Source organism: Podarcis gaigeae, assembly GCF_964106915.1.
Source record: "Podarcis gaigeae genome assembly, chromosome: 18".
NCBI classification, from domain to species: Eukaryota; Metazoa; Chordata; class Lepidosauria; order Squamata; family Lacertidae; genus Podarcis; species Podarcis gaigeae.
Window position 1 is genome coordinate 11,049,007 of NC_139696.1, and position 22,207 is coordinate 11,071,213.

The window sequence follows — 22,207 nt, forward strand, 5'->3', positions numbered from 1 at the left end:
TTGCTCTTGGCTGCTCAGTTCCAGCTCCTTCGCAAATTCTTCCCCTGGGCTCGCCTCGCCATCCCTGCAGGGACCCCCACGGCCAAAGGATCCCTGGCACAGTCTCCGGACCGACCCGTGCGCCGCGCCAAGAAGCGGCTGGGAACCGTAGCGCATATCATCCTTGCCTTTGCCCCTCTGAGGTTCCAGCGTGCTTTCGGATATCTGACCGTCATGGAACGGGATTTGGTCCCCAAAGGTGAGACCCGGGGGCAGGGGCAAAGGATGGGGGCAGGCGTTGCTATATAGGGTGCATATTTACGGAACCACCTCTCCTGGTCTGCCCCGCAGAGGACCTGAAGGTCCATGAATAATCATAGTTTAGAGGTCCCAGGCCCTAAGGAAGTCAGACTATCCTCCACCAGGGCCAGGGCCTTCTCAGTGATGGCTCCGACCTGGTGAAACGCTCTGTCCCAGGAGACCAGGGCCCTGCAGGATTTAACTTCTTCCACAGGGCCTGTAAGACAGAGCTATTCCTCCTGGCCTTTAATTTGAATTCAGCCTGATCTTTCCCTTTCTTCCCTCCCCCTCCCCCTTTTATGAAAATCACCCGCTCTGAGACCCCGCAGCTAATTCTCCCCTGGCCTCCTCGCTGGCCCAAGTAGGACCAATTCAGCCAGCTAGCCCTGATGGATTTTTGATTTTTTTAAAAAATTGTTATTCATGTTTTTATACTGTATTTTATGCTGCTGCTGTTATGTAAATTTGTTGTTAGCTGCCCTGAGCCCGGTTTTTGAACCGGGAAGGGTGGGGTATTATTATTATTATTATTATTATTATTTTATTAATTAATTAATTTCATGTGCATTTTTTTACACTCCCCCCCCCCCATTTTGTTGCATTTCTCTCCCACCTTTCCTTCAAGCAGCTTCCCCCCACCTCCTCATTTAATCCCCACAACAAACCTGAGAGGTAGGTTACGCTGAGAGGTCACCCAGTCCCAGTGAGCTTCATAGCCGAGTGGGAGGATTTGAACCCTGGTCTCCCAGGGCCAGCACTCAAACCAGGGCACCACCCTGCCTCACGCCTGCTTTTCTGGATCTCCTCTTACTGTTCAAAATCATAGAGTTGGAAGGGACCCTGTGGATTACCTAGTGGTCCAACCCCCTGCGATGCAGGAAGAGGCAGCTGCCCCACCTGGGGACCGAACCTGCAACCTTGCCAAGACACCTGCAGGTTGTTTTGTTTTTGTTTGGTTTTTAATCTTGCTGCTCCTCCTGCAGAGACATTGGACGCCCCCGTCCACCCATCAGGCAAAGGGAACAAAAGGAAAAAGGACGATGTTACTCTAGAGGAGGAGCTCTGCTGGGCTGAGCTTCTCCAGAAAGAATTACCGGATGAAGATGATCCCGAGGACCCGACTTATGAGGTACCTCTGGGACTTGGGAGCACATTGTTAACGCAAGCAAGTTGTTTTCCCCACAACCGCTTGACACAGCCATCGAAACGTCGGCCCTTGACTTATTTTGGATTTCATCCGGATCACGCCTTACCACAGATAAATCCCATAAGTTGCTCCTTGCTTTATTTTTCCTTTAAGACATATAATCATAGAATTGTAAAGTTTGGAAGGGAGCCCCAGGGGTCATCTAGTCCAACCCCCTGCAATGCACTTCTTTCCAATAATAATAATTTATTATTTGTACCCCGCCCATCTGGCTGGGTTTCCCCAGCCACTCTGGGCGGCTTCCACAAAGACCAAAAATACACTAATGTGTCACACATTAAAAACTTCCCTGAACAGGGCTGCCTTAAGATGTCTTCTGAATGTCAGGTAGTTGTTTATCTCTTTGACATCTGGCGGGAGGGCGTTCCACAGGGCGGGCGCCACCACCAAGAAGGCCCTCTGCCTGGTTCCCTGTAACTTTGCTTCTTGCAATGAGGGAACCGCCAGAAGGCCCTCGGCGCTGGACCTCAGCGTCCGGCAGAATGATGGGGTGGAGACGCTCCTTCAGGTATACTGGACCGAGGCCATTTAGGGCTGTAAAGGTCAACACCAACACTTTGAATTGTGCTGGAAACGTACTGGCAGCCAGTGAAGGTCTTTCAAGACCGGTGTTATATGGTCTCGGCGGCCGCTCCCAGTCCCCCGTCTAGCTGCCGCATTCTGGATTAGTTGTAGTTTCCGGGTCACCTTCAAAGGAAGCCCCACGTAGAGTGCATTGCAGTAGTTCAAGCGGGAGATAACCAGAGCATGCACCACTCTGGCAAGACAGTCTGCGGGCAGGGAGGGTCTCCGCCTGCATACCAGGTGGAGCTGATAGACAGCCGCCCTGGACGCAGAATTAACCTGCGCCTCCATGGACAGCGGTGAGTCCAGAATGACTCCCAGGCTGCGCACCTGGTCCTTCAGGGGCACAGTTACCCCATTCAGGACCAGGGAATCCTCCACACCCACCCGCCTCCTGTCCCCCAAAAACAGTACTTCTATTTTGTCAGGATTAAACCTTCATCCATTAGCCACAATCCATCCTCCAACCGCCTCCAGACACTCACACAGGACCTTCACCGCCTTCACTGGTTCTGATTTGAAAGAGAGGTAGAGCTGGGTGTCATCTGCATATTGATGGACACCCAGCCCAAACCCCCTGATGATCTCTCCCAGCGGCTTCGTGTAGATGTTAAAAAGCACCCAATCATTACTTAAGGCCACGCTCACACCATACGATTCCTGATTGGGGGGTTGGACTAGATGATCGTCAGGGTCCCTTCCAACCCTATGATTTTACGAGTTCTTTGAGTTCTGTGATACCATTTAAAACAGCTGAGGTTCCCCCTCACAAAGAATTGTGGGAGTTGTAGTTTAAGGGTGTTGAGAGTTGTTAGAGAGCTCCCATTCCCCTCACAGAGCTACAATTCAATTCAAATTTTAATTTGCATTACTGTCTTTCTGTATACACAAGTAGTTTACAAGCTGAAGAAACAACAAAGATCACAGGCGCCATAATAATCTGATCTGAAACAAAACAAAAAAGCCGTAATAAAAACATAACTTTAAAATAAACAACTTAATTCAAATAAAGCAGCACTCCATCATCGTGTAATGGTACACAATGAAGTTAAATATCAGCAAACAATAATTAAATGGAAATTCACTCTTAACAATTACAATAAAAAAACTAAACTGTTACCAAAAATTTTAAAAACTAAACTAGGAACAATATAAAACAGCAGGCCCCAATGACTAACCATGCATACAAAACCATGTAAAAGGGTCAAACTGAGAAACAAATCTATGAAATTATTGTTTTTTCAATGGGACTTAAAATGGGCCTACACTTCCCAGAGTTTGGCGCAGAGAGTGATGGATTGATTGACTGAACAGCCATTGATCAGCCCCTTCTCTGTGTCTCCTTCCCAGTTTACCGTCTCTGAGACGGACAGCGAAGAATACAAATCTCAGAACGACACCGATGTCAATTTGGAGGTAGAGGAGAAAGATGGATTCTTGATGCTGAAGGAAGATCCAGCTCAGCAGGTTACGAAAGATGATTTGCCCCGGGGGAGGCAGTGAGGGGGAAAGGGCCCTCTTCACGTCCTCAGAGGTGCTCTTGACATCTTGCCAATGCCGAAAGAGGACATGTTTCTTCTTACTGGCTTAGACTTAAAGATGGGTGGGGGGCCGCATTCTGCCTTTCTGGATGAGCCAAGGAGGCTGTCACACAGCACAGCGTTAACATGTGGAACTCACTGCCTCAAGATGTCCTGCTAAGATTGCTTAAGGCTTAATTCCAATACATAAGAGATTTTTTTATTTTTATTTTCCTGGCTTCCCACTCCATTTTCCATTGTGTTTTTTAATTTCTCCCCCTTGCTGCACCCTGTCTTCTCTCTCTCTCCTATCTTAACCAACATACCAGGAATCTCTAATTCCTTCTGTTGCTCGGAGTTCGAATCCTGCTCGCAGAGCGCAGCTTCCTTCACAGTCCAGCTTCTCTCTCTCTTTCACTGTGTTTGTAGGAGGATCCAGGGAAGGAAATTGGGGCTGGGGAGGAGGCCCTGGACCCCCGCTGCTCCGGGGACGGGAGTGAGCAGCCAGACAAGGAGGTGCCCGACAGTGGCGGTGACAACCCGGGTGCGAATCCCACCAGCCCTGCTCCACCGGAGAGCGGAATGCTCCTGCCGTCCCGCGACCCCAGTGCTGAGATGACCTCCAGTGACAACTCCCAGGACCAGTGGGTGAATGTGAGCGGCGGTAAGCGTCACAGAATCACAGGATTGCAGAGAGGGAAGGGACCCTCGAGGGTCATCTAGTCCAACCCGCTGCAGTGCAGGAATGGCGGCTAACAGACGGCCACCCAATCTCTGTTTAGAAACCTCCAAGGAAGGGGAGGCTCCACTGTCGGACAGCTCTTACCCCTGGGTTGCAATGCAGAATAATCTGCTCAAATGCAGCCGCAACACAAGGCTAATAAGTATGGTAAATGTACAGGTGAAACTTGAAAAATTAGAATATCGTGGAAAAGTTTATTTATTTCAGTAATTCAACTTCCCCACGATTGTGCTTCTTACTGAACCAGACTGAGAGACCGTTTAAAGGCTCAGGAACCCATTGCAGGTGTTATGGATTGAGTAGCTACTTCACCTTTTCACAATATTCTAACTTTCTGAGATTTTTAATTGGGGGTTTTCATCAGCTGTACACCATAATCATCACAATTATAACAAATAAAGGCTTGACATATCTCGCTTTGCATGTCATGAGTCTATCTCATATATTAGTTTCACCTTTAAGTTGAATTACTGAAACAAATGAACTTTTCCACGATATTCTAATTTTTCGAGTTTCACATGCATTATTAGTAGTAGTTAGAATACAATCCAAAATTTGCAAATCATAAACATCTATAATGTATGTATAATTCCATAAACAAGAAATAGTCAACGTAATAAATTGCTGTCAGGGAACACCACGACGCAGGCAGAATTATTTCTTGTACTTATACATACATTATAGATGTTTATGATTTGTAAAATTTGGATTATATTCTAACTACTACTAATAATACATTTGCCATACTTATTAGCTCCGTGTTGTGGCTATATTTGAGCAGACAGCTCTTAAGATCAGAAAGCTCTTATTTATTTGAGGGCATAGGGCATCAGTAGAACAGCTGGCAAATCCAGTTCCATAACTCTACATCTGTTTGGATAATATTAGATATTTTATAAAACGTGAATAACAATAAATTCAGAATTCAAAAATCAATTTAGGGGGAAATCCGTCCAATAAACATTAGACGATCACCAGGGCTAGGTGGCTAAGTTAGTCCTATTTGGGCCAGCGAGGAGACCAGGGGAGAATTAGCTGTGGGATCCCAGAGCGGGAAATCTTCATAAAAGGGGAGAGGGAGGGAAGGAAGGGGAATAAAAGATCAGACTGAATTCAAATTAAAGGCCAGGCAAAATAGCTCTGTCTTACAGGCCCTGCGGAAGGAGGTTAAATCCTGCAGGGCCCTGGTCTCCTGGGACAGAGCATTCTACCAGGTCGGAGCCACCACTGAGAAGGCCCTGGCCCTGGTGGAGGATAATCTGACTTCCTTAGGGCCCGGGACCTCTAAACTATGGTTATTCATGGACCTTCAGGTCCTCTGCGGGGCAGACCAGGAGAGGCGGTCCCGTAAATACGAGTAAGGACATGAAGAATCCATTCACGTAGTCAGAAAGTTATCCCTGATGTTTAGTTGCAATTTCCTTTCTAGGGGGCTCCTGCAGAAGTCCTGATCCAACATTCTGCCTAGGAATTTCCATGATTTGCAAGTTGTTTTAAAAATACTTTTTCATTGTTGTAACCTGTCCTGGAACCTTAGGGCAAAAGGCTGCATTTATATAGCAACTAATAATAATTAATAATACTTACTAGGTCTTACAGTTGCTATTATTTTTATTAGTAAGGATATTTAATAATAAAAATGGGTTAAGCTAGGGGCTCGATGAACTCGACAGGCTGAGTCTCCGGGAAGCAAAGAATTCGCAAAATGAAATCGTGGTGGTCCAGGCGCTCCCTCTAGTGGCAGAACAGCAATACTACAACTTGCTGACCTGGAGGGGATAATGCACATTTTCTTGGGTGTGTGGGGGAGAAAGAGACTCGGATTCTGGAGGAATGTCATGGGTGGGGGGTGCGCAGCAGGGGTGCCGTTTATTTGACCAAATTTATACCTTCTGAGCTGTTTGCAGAAACAAAATAATCAGGGGTTTTTTAAAAGTTATAAAAACAGGGATTTGAAATATTCCAAAGGTTGACTTTTCAACTTTGCCCTTAAAAAAAGGAAAGGAAAAACAGCTGTTTTGGACCACAACTCCCATCATCCCTTTCTAGCAGGACTAGTGGTGGGGATGATGGGAATTGTAGTCCAAAAACAGCTGGAGACTCACGTTTGGGAAACCTTGTTCTAGAAAGTTGGCATCAGAAGTTTGTGTGTGATATCACCGTCATCACAATCCCCTCCTTGTCCCCCCCCAAAAAAAAAATCTGTAAAGACAGGATGCTGGATGAGATGGTCCCCCTCTGAGTCGGATCCTGCAGCCAGGCTCTTCTTAGTTCCTTATGACCCCTCCATGGAACCTCCATGGACAAAGCCAGTCTACCTAAGGATGGAGAACAAGCGTGGGAGGGGCTACTGCTCTCCACATCCTGCTTGTGGGGTCTTCACCATTTGGGGGATTGGCTACCGGGAAAAAATAGGGGGGGGGGGTGAAGAGAAAATGAGAATTTAAAAATAATTTTTAAAGAGGAAAGAAGAGTCAAAAAGCATAAAAAGAAATTGAATCAGGTTTGTTACATCCCTCTCGTCTTAACAATGAAACTACAAACCACTCATAAAAATACAAAAAACGTAGAAGGTGCCAGTCCTCATGGTTCTGGCTGATTTCAATAGGAAACCTCGGAAGCTGCCTTTATACAGAGTTGGTCCATTGATCTATCTAGCTACCGTATTTTTGCGTGTATAACATGCCCCCGTGTATAAGACGACCCGTATTTTGGGGGGACTCCAAATTTAGGAAATGGGGGGAGATTGGCTCACCTGCCTGACCGCCGCTGACAATCACACATCACACGCCTCAACAAAGCCACCCATTGCCTGCCCACCAGGAGCCGCCAATCACCAGCAGGCCTTGCCACAGCCGCCCAATCACCAATTACAATCTCCTGCTCACAACTGCCACCAATCACACATCCCCCCTCTGCACTTTCTATGTATAAGACGACCCCCAATTTTTAACAGTAATTTATAATAATAAAAAACCTTGTCTTATAAACAGAAAAATACAGTAAGTGTTGTCAACACTGACTGGCAGACTCTCGTTGGGTGTGTGTGTGTGGCAGGGGATATTCCCATCCTTTCTGCAGATGCCAGGGGTTAAACCTTTGGCTCTTTTAACAATCTATGGCCTTTTTAATCGTGGAGGGGGGTGTTGGTACGGTTTCATTTCTTACTACATTATGTATTTTTTTTGGCGTTTTATGTTGTAAAACGTCCCTGTGATCCTTGGAAGAAAGGAGGTATATAAATTTAATTCTGCATGCCCTATTGCTGAGCAACCGAAATGCCTTTTAAAAATTTGGAATACTGCAGCTTGTTTTCCTTGGGTGTGTGCTGTGCTCACCTCTGATTAGCGTTCCCCTGGAATTGACAACTGATTACACACACACACACACACACACACACACACACAGACAGACACACACACCCTGACCCTGGAATGGAGAACTTACCTATTGACTTTTTCCCTTCCCTAGAATAACGGCAACTGTCTCCTTTCCTGGCTGAGATTGGCACTGCAACATAGCAAGGGGAACCTTTCTGACTGTTTGCCGCCTTCCAGAAACCGGATGCCCTCTTTTTCATACTGAAACGTCTTCTCTCTTTTTGGAATTTGCAATAAAGCCTTAATTTTTCACACTGAGGTGTTTGGCGGCTTCTGTCTGACCGACTCTGGCTTTCCGTAGGAATAATAATAATAGTTTATTATTTGTACCCCACCCACCTGGCACTCTGGGCGGCTTCCAACAAGGATTAAAAATACATCAAAATGTCACACATGAAAAACTTCCCCGAACAGGGCTGCCTTCAGATGTCTTCTAAATGTCAGCTAGTTGTTGTTCTCTTTGAAATCTGGTGGGAGGGAGTTCCACAGGGCGGGCGCCACCACCGAGAAGGCCCTCTGCCTGGTTTCCTGTAATTTGGCTTCTTGCAAGGAGGGAACTGCCAGAAGGCCCTCGGAGCTGGACCTCAGTGTCCAGGCAGAACGATGGGGGTGGAGACGCTCCTTCAGATATACTGGACCAAGGCCGTTTAGGGCTTTAAAGGTCAGCACCAACCCTCTGAATTGTGCTTGAAAACGTACTGAGAGCCAATGTAGGTCTTTCAAGACCGGTGTTATGTGGTCTCTGCGGCTGCACCCAGTCCCCAGTCTAGCTGCCGCATTCTGGATTAGTTGTAGTTTCTGGGTCACCTTCAAAGGTGCATTGCAGTAGTCCAAGTGGGAGATAAACAGAGCATGCACCACTCTGGCGAGACAAGGCGCAGACAGGGAGGGTCTCATCCTGTGTACCAGATGGAGCTGGTAGACAGCTGCCCTGGACACAGAATTGACCTGTGCCTCCATGGACAGCTGTGAGTCCAAAATGACTCCCAGGGACACAGTGAGCCCATTCAGGACCAGGAAGTCCCCCACACCTGCCCACCCCCTGTCCCCCCAAAACAGTACTTCTGTCTTGTCAGGATTCAACCTCAATCCATTAGCTGCCATCCATCCTCCAACCACCTCCAGACACTCACACAGGACCTTCACCGCCTTCACTGGTTCTGATTTAAAAGAGGTAGAGCTGGGTGTCATCTGCATACTGATGAACACCCAGCCCAAACCCCCTGATCATTTCTCCCAGCGGCTTCATATAGATATTAAAAAGCATGGGGGAGAGGACGGAACCCCGAGGCACCCCACAAGTGAGAGCCCAGGTGTCTGAACACTCATCCCCACCACCACTTTCTGCAACAGAGGAAGATGCCTTCTAAAGAGTTCAATATTGTCTACACTGGCTGGCAGCAGCACTCCAGCATTTCAGAGATGGGTCTCTCCCATCCCTGCCTGGACAAGCCATTGGGCATCCAACACAGGACCTTCTCAGGACCTTGTCCACGCCTACCTGTCCTCCATGCTTTCCAGGCCTGGGCAGAGCCAGGATTTCATTTTGGACTCACCTGCCCTCATCCCCTGTCTGGCTGTATCCAGCAGATTTTAGCAGTTGTTTTAACTTACTTTCTTTTGAATCCAAGTACAGCAGTACCTTGGCTCCCTCGGCCAGTAAAGCGAGATGAGCGCCGCAACCCAGAGTCGTCCACGACTGGACCTAGTGGTCAGGGGTCCTTTTACCTTTACTAGGTTGGTGACCTAGATCACTGTCTCCTGTGGCAAGGAGTTCCAAAGTCCAACCAGAAACGTACTTTCTTTTTTCTGCCTTTACTCTCCCAACATTCTAGTGTTATGAGAGAGACTTCTTGCCCTCCACTTTCTCCAACCCAGGCATAATTTTTATAAACTGATTGTGTGGCCTTTTCCTCTCCTTCTCTCTAAACTAAAAAAAATCTGCACCCTTTCCCCATAGGGAAGCGTCTTCACCCCCTTGGTCATTTTGGGTTGCCCTGTTCTGAACCTTTTCCATGTGGAAGGAGAATAGGTAACGGGTAAAGGGACCCCTGACCATTAGGTCCAGTCGTGACCGACTCTGGGATTGTGGCGCTCATCTCGCTTTACTGGCTGAGGGAGCCGGCGTACAGCTTCCGGGTCATGTGGCCAGCAGGACTAAGCCGCTTCTGGTGAACCAGAGCAGCGCATGGAAACGCCGTTTACCTTCCCGCCGGAGCGGTACCTATTTATCTACTTGCACTTTTATGTGCTTTCGAACTGCTAGGTGGGCAGGAGCTGGGACCAAACAACGGGAGCTCACCCCATTGCGGGGATTCGAACCGCCGACCTTCTGATCAGCAAGTCCTAGGCTCTGTGGTTTTAACCCACAGCACCACCCGCGTCCCAGGAAGGAGAATAATAATGTAAATAAATAAGGAATGGGTCTCCTAGATGGGCCCCCTTTGACTTCATCCTGCACCCAGACTTTTCTCAGCTTCTGCAACGTTCTGGCCTGTTCGGCATTTTTTAAGTGATGTTTTCATATGATGTGGAAGGAATGGACCTGACAGCTGCTGCAGGAAATATTTCTTGCTAGTTGGTGGGTGGAAAGGAGGAATCTGGGTGACTCATGAGGGGTCAGTGTCTATTTCAAGAGGCCTGTGGGCTTGGCATCCTTGCGATGTTTACAACGGATGCATATAAATAGAAACCTCCTAACGGGATAAACTATGTGAGCAGTGTGTTCCCATAGCTCTGGTTCCAGGTCACAGATCCATCCTGACGTCTGGTTCATCGTTGCAATTTGGCAGCACCCGCCATTTTAATTTTTTTTTTAATTATATTTTTTCAAAAAATAGAAATTAAACAAAGAAAAAGTGTTTACATACAAACACACAACCAAACATTCGTATTTGAGCCCTGCTTGTATAAATAATAATTTAAACATTTCCATTGTTTCTGAATTAAAATTTTTGACTTACCGTATGCCTTATTAAATCTGTCAATTTTGCTAACTCCAGCAGCACCCGCCATTTGTGGTGATCCTCACAGCAAGCCTGGGAGGTAGGCCAGGCTGGGAGGCAGCAGCTGACCGCAGGATTTGAACTTGGATCATCCTGGTCCTGGTCTGTTGCTCCAGAGTGGCATAACATGTCTAGGACGGCTCAGTCGGTAGAGCATGGGAGTCTTAATCTCAGGGTTGTGGGTTCGAGCCCCTCATTTGGGGTTGGGCTGGATGACACTTGGAGCCCCTTCCAACTCAACAATTCTATGATTCTATGTGGTACTTCAGCAATGCAGGGAGAGAAAGAAAGCAGGACAGTTTCTGATTTGATCCCAGAATGTCCTGCTTTTGCTTAGGACATCCTTATTTTCACTGGAGAAATGTTGGAGGGTCTGGAGCATAGTTGTCAACTTTTCCCTTTTCTTGCGAGGAATCCTATTCAGAATAAGGGAATTTCCCTTTATTTTTTTGTTTTTTTAAAATATTTTTTATTAAGGATTTTCTTGTTTTACAGAAGTGTAGCGCCTCGTATTTTTTTTTTCTTCTTCTTCTTCCATGTAACGTTTTTACAAATCCGTTTCATTTGTTGAGGCATTAGGGGGAGAAGAAAACAGAAAGAAAAAAGAAAGGGGGGGTGGGGAGAGGGAGGATGGATGGGGGTCGGGTGGCGGTGTTTCTATTATGTTTAATGTATGTAGAGTTTGGTGTCAGCGTTGCTTGTGTTGTTCACTTGTGTTCCTTTGGTGGTGAGAGAGGTTGGGGTTGGCTTAGGGTGTGATTGTTTGTTTGTGATTGGCTGTGGTGATCTTTGTTTTCTTGTGTGAGTGAGGTGGGTGGGTGTTTTGGATCAGGTTAGCCATATTGATTTGTATGCTGTTGGTGGATTATTGTCGTTGTCCTGTTGGGCTGTGTATGTGATAAAGGGGAGCCATACCGGGGTGAAGGCGTCTTCTTCTGTTTGTCCCCGTGTCAGTTTCAGTTTATTAGTTAATTTTTCTAGTAGGGCTGTTTCCCATACTATTTGGTACCATTGGTCCATGCTTACTCCTGACAGGTCTCTCCAGTGTCTGGTTATGATGTTTCTGGTTGCTGAGAGCAGGTGGGTTATGAGTTCTTTGTGGTGTAAATGGGCATTGTTGTCTTGGAAGATGTTTAGTAGGGCCAATTCTGGGGTGATGTCTATTACTTGCTTAGTTATTTTACATATTTCTTGTATGGCTGTTGTCCAGAATAGTTGAATTTTGGGACACTCCCACCACATGTGGAGGTATGTGCCTGCGGAGGTGCACCCTCTCCAGCATTTTGGTGAGGTTCCTGGGTGTATTAGCGCTAGTTTCCTTGGTGTTAGGTACCACCTGTAGGTGAGTTTCAGTGTGAGTTCTTTTCTTTTTGTTGATATGGATTTAAAGGGGGGTTTAGACCACATTCTGGTCCATTGAGTGGGGTTAATCTCATAGCCTATGTCATTCTCCCATTGTTTTTTGATTGTGTCTAGGGGATTTGCGGGATTTTGGAGTAGTATTTTGTATATTGCGGATACCGTCCCTTTACCGTTTCCCTTTGTTGTTAGGAGGAGGTTTTCGAAGGTTGTCAGGGGCCTAGTTGCTGCTGATTTTACTGTTGGGTTGTTTAAGAGGGCATGTAGTTGGTGTTGTGTTAACCAGGGCATTTGGGTGTCTTCTAGTTTGTCTTGTATTTCTTGTGTTGACAAGGGTTTGTTATTTTTATAAAAGTCTATTAGGCGATATAAGCCTTTGGTTCGCCAGGCTTTTATCTGGAGGTTTTGTGCTGCATGGTGGAATAATGGGTGGTACGCCAGGGGGATTAGTGGGGATGGGGTTGGGGATAGTTTGCCTATTTGTGTTTTCCATGCTTTGAGCATGGTCTGTGTGTACCTGTTAAGTGTTGTGGGAATTTTCTTTAGTTTGTTTGGGAGGAGTGGGTATGTTGTGGTGCAGGTGTTTTCAATTGTGTCCCTCTCTAGGTGTACCCATTGTTTTGTCTCATCTTCTAGTATATATGGGATTATATGGTGTATTTGGTTGGCATTGTAATATGCTTCTATGTTGGGGATTCCCCATCCTCCTTCTGAGGTGGGGAGGTGCAGGTATTTGGGGCTTATTCTTGGTTTTTTATGTGAGAAGATGAAAGAGTGTAGTTTTCTCTGCCAACTGCGAAGTTGGGTTGAGGGGATCCAGATTGGGAGGGTTTGGAATAGGTAGGTTAGTTTTGGGAGTGTGATCATTTTGATCATGGCTATTTTGTCTGAGAGAGTGAAATTCGTGTTAGGGAATTTCCCTTTAAAAAAGGGAAACGTTGACAGCTATGGTCTGGAGTTATGCAACCCCCAAGCCGAGGAGATAAGTGACTATATACAACATCTGAAGGCAGCCCTGAATAGGGAATTTTTTTTATGTTTCATGTTTTATCAAGGTTTTATACAGATGCAATCAAAATTATTCAACCCCCATTGCAAATCAGGTTTATTATCAAAACTGACAGACTTCCAGCAACCCAGTCAGATGGGTGGGGTATAAATAATAAAATTATTATTGTGATGGAATGGACATCCGTATTTTCATTGGAGAAATGTCGGAGGGTACGGATTAAGCGTGCACACATCCACAAAGCATCTGTATGTGGGGGGGGGGGGTTCCAAGCCTCGGATCTTACTGACGTGTCCTTCAGGGTTTAAGTCACAGCTGTCTTCCCAGTGACTCAGGTGGCTGTCGATTTCTATTTTGGCCTGGCTGCGCATGGAAGCTGGTCCCTAATTATAAAGTCTCCTCAGCACTGAGAGCAGAGGGATGACAGCAGCAGGTCCCTTGCCTCACCGAGCCCTTTTGGGGGTCTGACTAACAGCCCCCTCCCTTTGCACCAAGTCCTTTTTGGGGGCGAGGAGAGCGCCGGACGCCTGGGACCCCAATAAAAGGTCTCCGGCTCTCGAAGAGAGAGCAGAACAGAGCCGCTTCTGTAGGACCACAGCCAAAAAGCGAGAAGACCCTCGAAGCATCCCTGAGGCGAAGATGCTGTGCCGACTGCACCTGATGGCCCCCCAGAGCCCCCTGCTCCGCCGGGCTCTGTGGCCCCCCACCCGCTCGCTCTTTGAGGACCTGGAAAGGGAGATGGATTCGCTGTGGGAGCTGCTGGGCAACTGGAGCAACTGGCCGCTCCGGGGCCACGAGGAAGCGTCCCGGGGGCCAGAAGAGGCCCCCTTTGCAGTGACCCAAGACATGGCGGGCTTTGACCCCCGGGAGCTGGTGGTCAAGCTGGTGGGCCAGAAGCTGGTGCTGACCGGCAGGAAGGCCACGCAGACCCCCGGAGGACCTTTCCGCTACGAGCTCTTCCGCCGCGAGTGGGACGTCCCGGGCAGCGTGGACCGCCAGCAGCTCAGCTGCTCCATCTCCCAAGAGGGCCAGCTGCGCATCGAGGCCGCCGGGCCGCCCGCCAGGACGGTGCCCATCGAGGTCGGCCGAGCACCGGGCAGCGGCCAGGAAGCCGCCTCCACCACAGAAGGCCGCCGGACCAAAGGCTGAGGGGAAAGCGAGGCGCAGCAGAGACTCTGGGTGGACTTGGGACTCTGGAGCAGGGCTTTTCTGCCCATGCCATGAATGTTTTTCACTATAACCTTTCCCTTTGTGGTGGTCAGTCAATCTGCAGATATAATGCTGGAAAACAGGCGTCTCTATGAACGAAAGGAGAAGGAGGAGAGGTCATGATTTTATAAATGGTATTAAAGCGATTTATCTCGGTTCTGGAGGTATTGTTCATCTTTTCTAATCATACTTAGCAAGTCAAAGGTATCACAGTAGGTTTGTAACAATACAAATTAAAATCCTTTGCTGATGATTTGGTTCTGACATTACAAGATCCACACTCCAGTGCAGTTAAAGCACTGGAGCTAATACATGAGTTTGGTCAGGTAGCAGGATTTAAATTAAACAAGAGCAAGAGCAAAGTAATAGAGAAAAATCTGGATAATGAAGAAACGAAAATATTACAAGAAAAAATGGGCCTAGATTTTGTGGAAAACGTTAAATATTTGGGGGTGAACCTGTCTGGGAAAAATTTGAATCTGTATAAGGATAACTATGAGAAAATATGGAATGAAATTAAAAGAGATTTAGAGGTGTGGTCTAACTTAAAATTATCATTAATGGGCCGGATTTCTGTGATTAAGATGAATTACAAAGATGCTTTTTTTGTTTCAAGCCCTCCCAGTTATAGACAATGTGAAATGTTTTAAAGAATGGCAAAAAGCTCTTTCTAGATTTATCTGGCAGGGGAGGAAACCCAGAATTAAATACAAATTACTTACGGATTCTAAAGAAAGAGAAGGATTCTCTCTGCCAGACTTAAAAATCTATTTTGAAGCTGCTGCACTCTGTTGGATTAAAGAATGGATGAAATTAGAAGATACAGATTTACTAGATTTGGGGGGATTTGATAATGTGTTTGGTTGGCATGCATATTTGTGGTATGATAAAGTAAAAGCCCATAAAGCATTTAAAAATCATATAATTAGGAAATTGTTGTATAATGTTTGGATAAAATACAAAGACCTTTTAGAAAGAAAGATGCCCAGATGGCTTTCACCAATGGAGGCAAAGGCCCAGAAAAAATTAAATATGGATACCAAATGGTTGAGATATTATGACTTATTAATAGAGGAGGAGGAAGGTTATAAATTAAGACCATTTGAGCAAATTAAAGATAAGCTAAACTGGCTACATTATCACCAGATTAACGAATTGTATAAATTGGATAAGAAAAATGGTTTTGCCTTGGAAAAATCTAAGTTGGAGATGGAGTTGTTAGATACTGAAGGTAAAAACATATCTAAAATGTACAAGCTTTTGCTGGAGTGGCCTACGAAAGATGAACAAGTTAAATTGGTGATGATTGGGCAAGAGATTTAGGACATAATATAATGTTTGAGGACTGGGAAAGATTGTGGAAGAAAGGAGTGAAGTTCACCGCATGTACTTTGTTAAAGGAAAATATTATGAAGATGATGTATAGATGGTATTTGACTCTTGTAAAATTAGCAAAGATGTATCATAATCTGAAGGAAGGTGAGGACAGGTGACCTCACCTAGGTCCGAAGTCACCCCCCACCAAAGCAGGCTCAAAGCTTCTCAGAGCTTTTCAAAATCATTTTTCTCAGCAGCTAAAAGGCATTAGCTAAGCATCAGAAACATTCCGCTTGCTGTAACTAAAAAGATTGCAACAAAGGTAGGGAACACAGTCCATTGTTTCTCAGGCCTTTCTGATGCCTTCTGGACTTGCTAAAGAACCACATTGCAACTTGCTTTCTGTCCGGGAGCGATGCCAGAACAAGAGATTGAAACATATCTGAACACTCTGAAACCCCTTTCCTGGGAAGGGTGCCAAGAGTCCCAATAGTCCCAAGACAGCTTTCTGTTCATGCTCAGAGGACTCCTGAGGGAGGAGAAAGGAGGAGGGAACTGGAAAGGGGTATATATGCTTGTGCACATGACTGTGAACTTTGTGCATGTTTTTTGTGACTTATCACACTTGCTTCTTCTACCAGTTCATGGATGGTAGAAATAAAAGCCTTTTCTCCGAAACTATTCCTTGAGTGTCTGTTGACTCCCACTTCCTTTTCCCGGGCGCAATATTTTTCCCACCCGAGGGCAAAGCCTCATAAGGCTACAAATTGTGATAATACATGTTGGAAATGTAAAGAAAAAGAAGGAACATTCTTTCATATGTGGTGGACCTGCCCCAAGGTGAAAGACTTCTGGGAAAAGATTTATAACGAATTGAAAAAAATGTTGAAATATACATTTATAAAGAAACCAGAGGCCTTTCTTCTTGGAATAATAGGTTCAGAATTGCCCAAGAAAGACGTTAATTTACTTTTGTATGCCACAACTGCGGCTCGTATTTTGTTAGCTAAAAAGTGGAAAACTCAAGAATTACCAACAGTAGAAGAATGGCAGATGAAGATGATGGATTTTATGGAGCTAGCCGATCTAACCGGAAGAGTCTGCGACCAGAAGGAGGAGGAACACCACGAAGAATGGAATAAATTTAATGACTATTTAGCTAAATTTGTTAAGCTAAAATAATTGGAAATAGCTTCCAGCTGCTTGCTCTTCTTTCAAAGGACTCAAGAAGAGCTTCTGAGATCCGAGGCAGCTCCCGAGTAGGTACTCGCCTTCAGAGCCTGTTTAAACTCCCAGCACGGAAACATCAAATGGATGCACGAAGAATGCTTGCCAAACAGAAGTTGGCCGCATACAAAAAGGGGCATTTCTCTGTCCCAGCAACTCCTCTAAGGACAACAATAGTTTTAAGGCAGAGACCAGAATGGGTTTTAAGGAAAGGTAATATAAAAGAGATTGTTGATCCTCTGCAAGCAATTCAGATGGTATTGGATACACTTGGAATTCCTTATTACTAAAGAATGACTTTTAAAATGATATTTAAAAAAGCATGGTCAGGATCAGCTTTCATATTATGTAGAGTGTCATATAAATCCATATCCAGGAATAAAATTGAGAATGTATTGAAGAAAAAGAATCTTGATGTAATTTGTTTACAGGAAACGCATGTGGCCAAAAAACATAAACATATTTTGACAAATAAAAGGTTAGGGGTTGAGTTTATTAACTCAAATGTGAACAAAAAAAAGAGGGGTAGTGATCTATGTTAAGGAAAAATGGGAACCCAAACTAATCTGATTATCGGCCAAGTATTATAAAATTTTAGAAGATCAATTCACTCCAGTCTTATGCGAGGTCATGAACAGCATTTTGCGAGGAGGGAAGATACCAGACACTTGGAAGGAGGCACATATCACGATGATTCCCAAACCCGACACTGATAGATTGAATATAAAAAATTACAGACCCATATCATTACTAAACAATGATTACAAAATTTTTGCAGAAGTATTGGCAAATAGACTTAAAAAATAAATAAAGGGCAGAAAATTTTGTCTGCAAATGGTGAGGCTGAAATGACTGAGAATGTTAAAGATCCTATGAATTCTGACTCTGGCCATTTCCCCCCATATATAAGGGCGTGGCTGTTTGTTCCATGAATGACCAGAGGGAAATCACACAAAATGATAGCCCACATTTTTTAATAAACACCTGCTCTCAATTCCCTGTAAATAAAGGAACCGCTCCCTTTGCTTGGGCTGCAGGAAAACAATATTGGCCAGATGAGAAGGAAACATGATCCCTTGAATTGCAGAGTTTCTTATTTATTTTTTAAAAAAATCTAACCCTATTTTAAAAATCTACTCCTTACCCTTCCCTTCCTTTATTCAAATGGAATTTAGCCCAAAGATGCAACATTTTAAATGGTATAAAAGATTTGCTGAGACATGAACTCTGCACATGCACAGAGGTTAGGTCAGCTTAAAAAAATTACACTAAATACATCAACAACAAACCAGACCCAACCACCAACCCCTCCCCCAGGGTAACGGGAGAGGAGTTAGGTGCTGCTGCTGCTAATATACTTGACCCAATTGCTGACACAGCTTGATGAACACAACTCAGCAGCACCTGCCATGTTTCACAGCGGTAAAGCTGGGTCTTGTTATTTTGCTCTGGCCCCTTAAAGACATAGACATCGGGTGGAACAATGATGAACCTTTACATTTCAAGAAACCATTCAACACACTCTCCTCCACCCGTTTGTGTCTCTCTCCCTGAGGGACTGCGCATACACAGCTGGAGACTGCGCCTGCATGGAAACGTCCTCTGCTCCTCCCTTGTCAGTCCCCTCCTGGATCTGGGAGACAAGTGGTGCAGGAGAGGGCGTCCCTTCCCTTCCCTTGCCTAGTCTGCCTCCTGCTCCTCTTCCTCCAGCTCTGAAGCTTCCCTGGCCTCTGACTCTTGCCTCCTGGCTGCTGCAGGTCTCCACAAATCGCTGCTCCCCTCTCCCGAGTCTGACCCCAGACCCCTTTCCCCTGAGGCAAAACCATCCGTGTCTGCCCAGTCCCTGGATCCCCTTCACGGCCAGAGATCAGTCCATTAGGCAAGAGAAAAAGGTCAATGTCACCAACCGCCACCTCCAACACACCTGAGAGAAGGCAGCCCAGGAATAAGATCCCAAGTCAAACCCCATTACAGAAGCCGCTCCACAGCCACCTGCAAACATACCTTTTCTTCCAACGTCCTTGGAACACACCTGAGAGGGAGACAGAGAAAGAGAGAGGAAAGCTTACATTTTTTATTTTATTTTCTGAATGGGGATAAATATCAATCTGACACAGAGCTGGGGGGGGGGGGGGAGAGAAAGGAGGTTGCCCAAATGCCAGCAGGGGAGGGGGGGTCCCAAATTCTTTTACACACCCCAACCCCTGCTTGGATTCAGATTGCGCTCTCATTTCTGTTTCCGGGTTCCTGCACCTTGAACAGCTTTCTGCACCGAGGGGATTTCAGCAGGGTATAAGCTCTATGGGAGAATTTTTTTAAAAAAAATAATTTTTAGTGAATGATTTTATGTTACAAAAAACAATACAGCCATACCACCATTAAATATAATTAAGAAATAAAAATTACATGCATCAATATTTAGTTTGTTATTTGTTATTTACCATCTTATTTCCTCCCAAATATTGCATCCAACAATACACATATGTGCAGACACCTACACACCCACACACCCCCACAAAATAATAATAATGAAAGTAAATATTTTCCCACTTTTATCTTCCAAAATCTTTTCTTCAACTTTGACTTCCTGTCAAGTCCCTTTGCATGTTTTATCTTACATTTGAATGTACAAAAAAAATTAAACCTTTCTATATAATTTTTCTAATACATTCTGAGCTCTATGGGAGAAATTGGCTGCCCAGTGCCTTAGCTAGGGGCGGGCCAGGGGGCTAGCCGGGGGTTTTGCCTCCATTGAGGTGCCCAGCCGGTGTGCATGTACACAAATGTGCCAAACTGGGTCTTTGACCCAGGTGAAATCAAGTCTAGGTTCTTTAACCAGGCCTTTGGCTGACTGACATTCAATGAACTTTAAAAATGTGTTGGGGGGGGGATTGGGTTGTTTTTGTTTTATGCAGACAGGTTCCAGGACAATTGGACGGTGCCTTGAAGGGCTGCACAGAGACAGGTGAAAAAGGGCAGGACAAGCTTCTGGCTTCTCCCCCCAAACAGGAGACCCCCCTGCCCTGTTCAATACCCTGCAGCAGAGCCTCCCTCCTGGGCTCCCTGGTGCAAGTGGGGTCAGGATCGGGGCCACAGGGCTGGCAAGGGAGGAGTCCACCTGCAGCCCAGGTGAGACTCATCTGCAGCCCAGGCTCCCTCCTGCATAAAAGGGGCTTAGCAAGGGGCTTGGCTGAAAGAAGCTTTCAGGAGGGAAGGGGAGGAAGAGTTGGGCAGCTGCTTGCATTGGAGGCCTTGTCAGCAGGTAGGTGCTGGGAGTGCTGGTTTGGGAGCTTTCTCCAGCCAAACCTGGAGGCTTCTCTCCCGGGAGGGGGGAGCACTTGGGGGGTGAGGGAGAGGATCTCTTAAGGCACCCAGAAAGAAAGCAGGGGGTCCTCAGCCCCCTGCCCTCCCAGGAGTCCTTGGAGGTGTTATTCAAAAGATAGGACCCCCAACCAAGGGGTGTGGCAGTTTTGAAAGATTTTAGGGACTGCCCCGCCCCTTAGCCAAAGAGAGGGTTTGTCAGAAGACCTGGTAATGCTGGCAGGTTGCCTTATCCTGGCCAGTCTGGGAGATTTTTGAAATGGTTTCTGAAACCTGCCCTATTCACACACAAAATGTGCCCTTTTGACTGGATTGGAAGGGTTTGTAAGTGAAAAGAACCTTTGGGAGAGGTGTTTCCAAGCTATTCTCTTTTGCAGAGAACAAATTTGGGGTCCTTAAGTGTGAAGATGACTTCTGGATTGCTCCCCTGTTCTATTTTAGAAATAATAATAATTTTATTATTTACAGTCCGCCCATCTGACTGGGTTACATTTGTGTGTGTTTTAGCTTGTGAACTTACAAACATTCATTTTATTTCTGGCACCTTAGAATTCTTAAAACAGAGGGAAGGTTTACATGCGAGTAATCTTTGCAGGTGGTGTCTCCACCTGAGCCCAGAACCTGCCCATGCTGCAGGTGGAGGTCTTCCCTTGCAGGGCTGGGGGCTCCACTGACTGGGGCTCAGCTACAGGAATTTGGTGGGGGCTGGACAATGTGGCAGCACTGCGGGAGGGGGTGCCCAAAGTGGCCCCCACTAGCCAGAGCAGCTCAGGGGTGGTGGCCAACGTGTGTCTACGCTGGGTAGGTCCAAAGCCCCAGCCGCTTCCCATGTGGGGGCAAAGCCCCTTTGGATTGGGGAGGTGGAAGTGGGGCCCCTTCCAAGCAGGCGGCTGGGGTGGGGGGAGACACATGCGCCCCTTGATGGACGCGCAGGACGCAGCAACAGCCACAGGGGCAATGGCTGCCCACAGGTGCACCTCTCTGCAGCGTTCCAGGTGGGGGCGCCGCAAATTCGCCTGCGGGACCGAGTCCCACCGCTGGAGGGCTCTGAAGGGAAATGCTTGCCCAGGGGGACGGTGGTCCTTAAGGGGGGGGGCAGTTGCAGGGTGCCTGGCAAATGCGCTCCTTCTCTTGCCTCTGCAGCCAAGTCCTCTGCCTCGCTGGCCGGCCCCCGGCCCCCCCTGAACTGCCCCAACCTGCCCATGATGACCATGGTAATAGAGGCCGTGAAGACCCTGGACAAAGGCAAGGGGGCTTCTGTTGTAGCTATAAAGAACTACATCCTGGGCACCTACCCCCGGGTGGACCCCATCTGCCTAAAGTACGGCCTGAAGATCGCCCTGGCCAGAGGTCTGAAAAGGAGCTGCCTCGTCCGGCCACGCAACTCTTTCCCACTGGGAGCCACAGGGAGATTCCAGGTGAGGGGAAGGGGCTGTGGGGGGTTAGTGGAGGGGTGGTATCTGGTGGGGGACATGTCCTGCTCCTTCTGAGCCCCACCCCGCACTCAGCTCCCACCGTTTAGAAGCTGCCAGCAGGTGACAGCGGCCACAATCCCAAGATGGCTTTGACTGGCCAGCTGAAGCAGCTGATGGGAGCTGAGGGATCTCTGACCCTCAGTGAGTTTCCCTTGCATGTGAAGACAGGCTCCTGCTAGCTAGGGACGATGGGAGTTGTAGTCCAACAACAGCAGGAGACCCGGGTTTGGGAAACACTGATTTAGAGCCAAACATCTCCGCGGAATCTGCCCTGAGAGCTCAGAAAGACCCCCACCCCCATCCCCCATCCCCCAGAACTCCTGGGGAGAGGGAGCCTTTTCTCTCCCTGCTCTTAAATGTCCTTTCTTGTGTCCCAATGCCTCCAGCTGGGCTCAGCGTACGCCAGGGGGGAGAAGAGCCCGGGAAAGAGCCCAGACCGAAGGAAAACAGCGTCCACCCCGAAGGAAGCGGCCAAGGTTCCTGTGGAGAAACCAAGGCTGGGAGGTAAGGAGGAAGGGCCACAACCACCCCTGGCTCTGTGGTTGCAGGGGGGCTGGTGGCCTCCATGGACAGAGGCAGGAGAATAAGGGCAA

At 46.9% G+C, this 22,207-nt stretch overlaps 2 protein-coding genes across 2 annotated transcripts in view; both read left to right on the plus strand.

Moving 5' to 3' along the window:
- LOC310835821 (uncharacterized protein) overlaps positions 1-4,686 on the plus strand; it is a 192,433-nt gene extending 187,747 nt beyond the window's left edge. The window contains exons 3-6 of the mRNA XM_083720803.1: positions 19-238; positions 1,263-1,408; positions 3,401-3,517; positions 4,000-4,686. Of these exons, the coding sequence (XP_083576929.1) occupies positions 214-238; positions 1,263-1,408; positions 3,401-3,517; positions 4,000-4,293 (582 nt within the window). The 5' untranslated portion in view covers positions 19-213 and the 3' untranslated portion in view covers positions 4,294-4,686. The remainder of the gene's footprint in view (positions 1-18; positions 239-1,262; positions 1,409-3,400; positions 3,518-3,999) is intronic.
- An 8,713-nt stretch (positions 4,687-13,399) lies between these two features.
- LOC310835832 (heat shock protein beta-11-like) lies at positions 13,400-14,376 on the plus strand. Its single transcript, XM_083720815.1, has one exon. It carries the CDS (start codon positions 13,705-13,707, stop codon positions 14,212-14,214), a length of 510 nt encoding a protein of 169 aa, XP_083576941.1. The 5' UTR covers positions 13,400-13,704; the 3' UTR covers positions 14,215-14,376.
- Positions 14,377-22,207: the final 7,831 nt, after the last annotated feature.

Coding starts and splice junctions, on each gene's coding strand:
- LOC310835832 (XM_083720815.1), top strand. CDS start 13,705: ATGCTGTGCCGACTGCACCTGATGGCCCCCCAGAGCCCCCTGCTCCGC.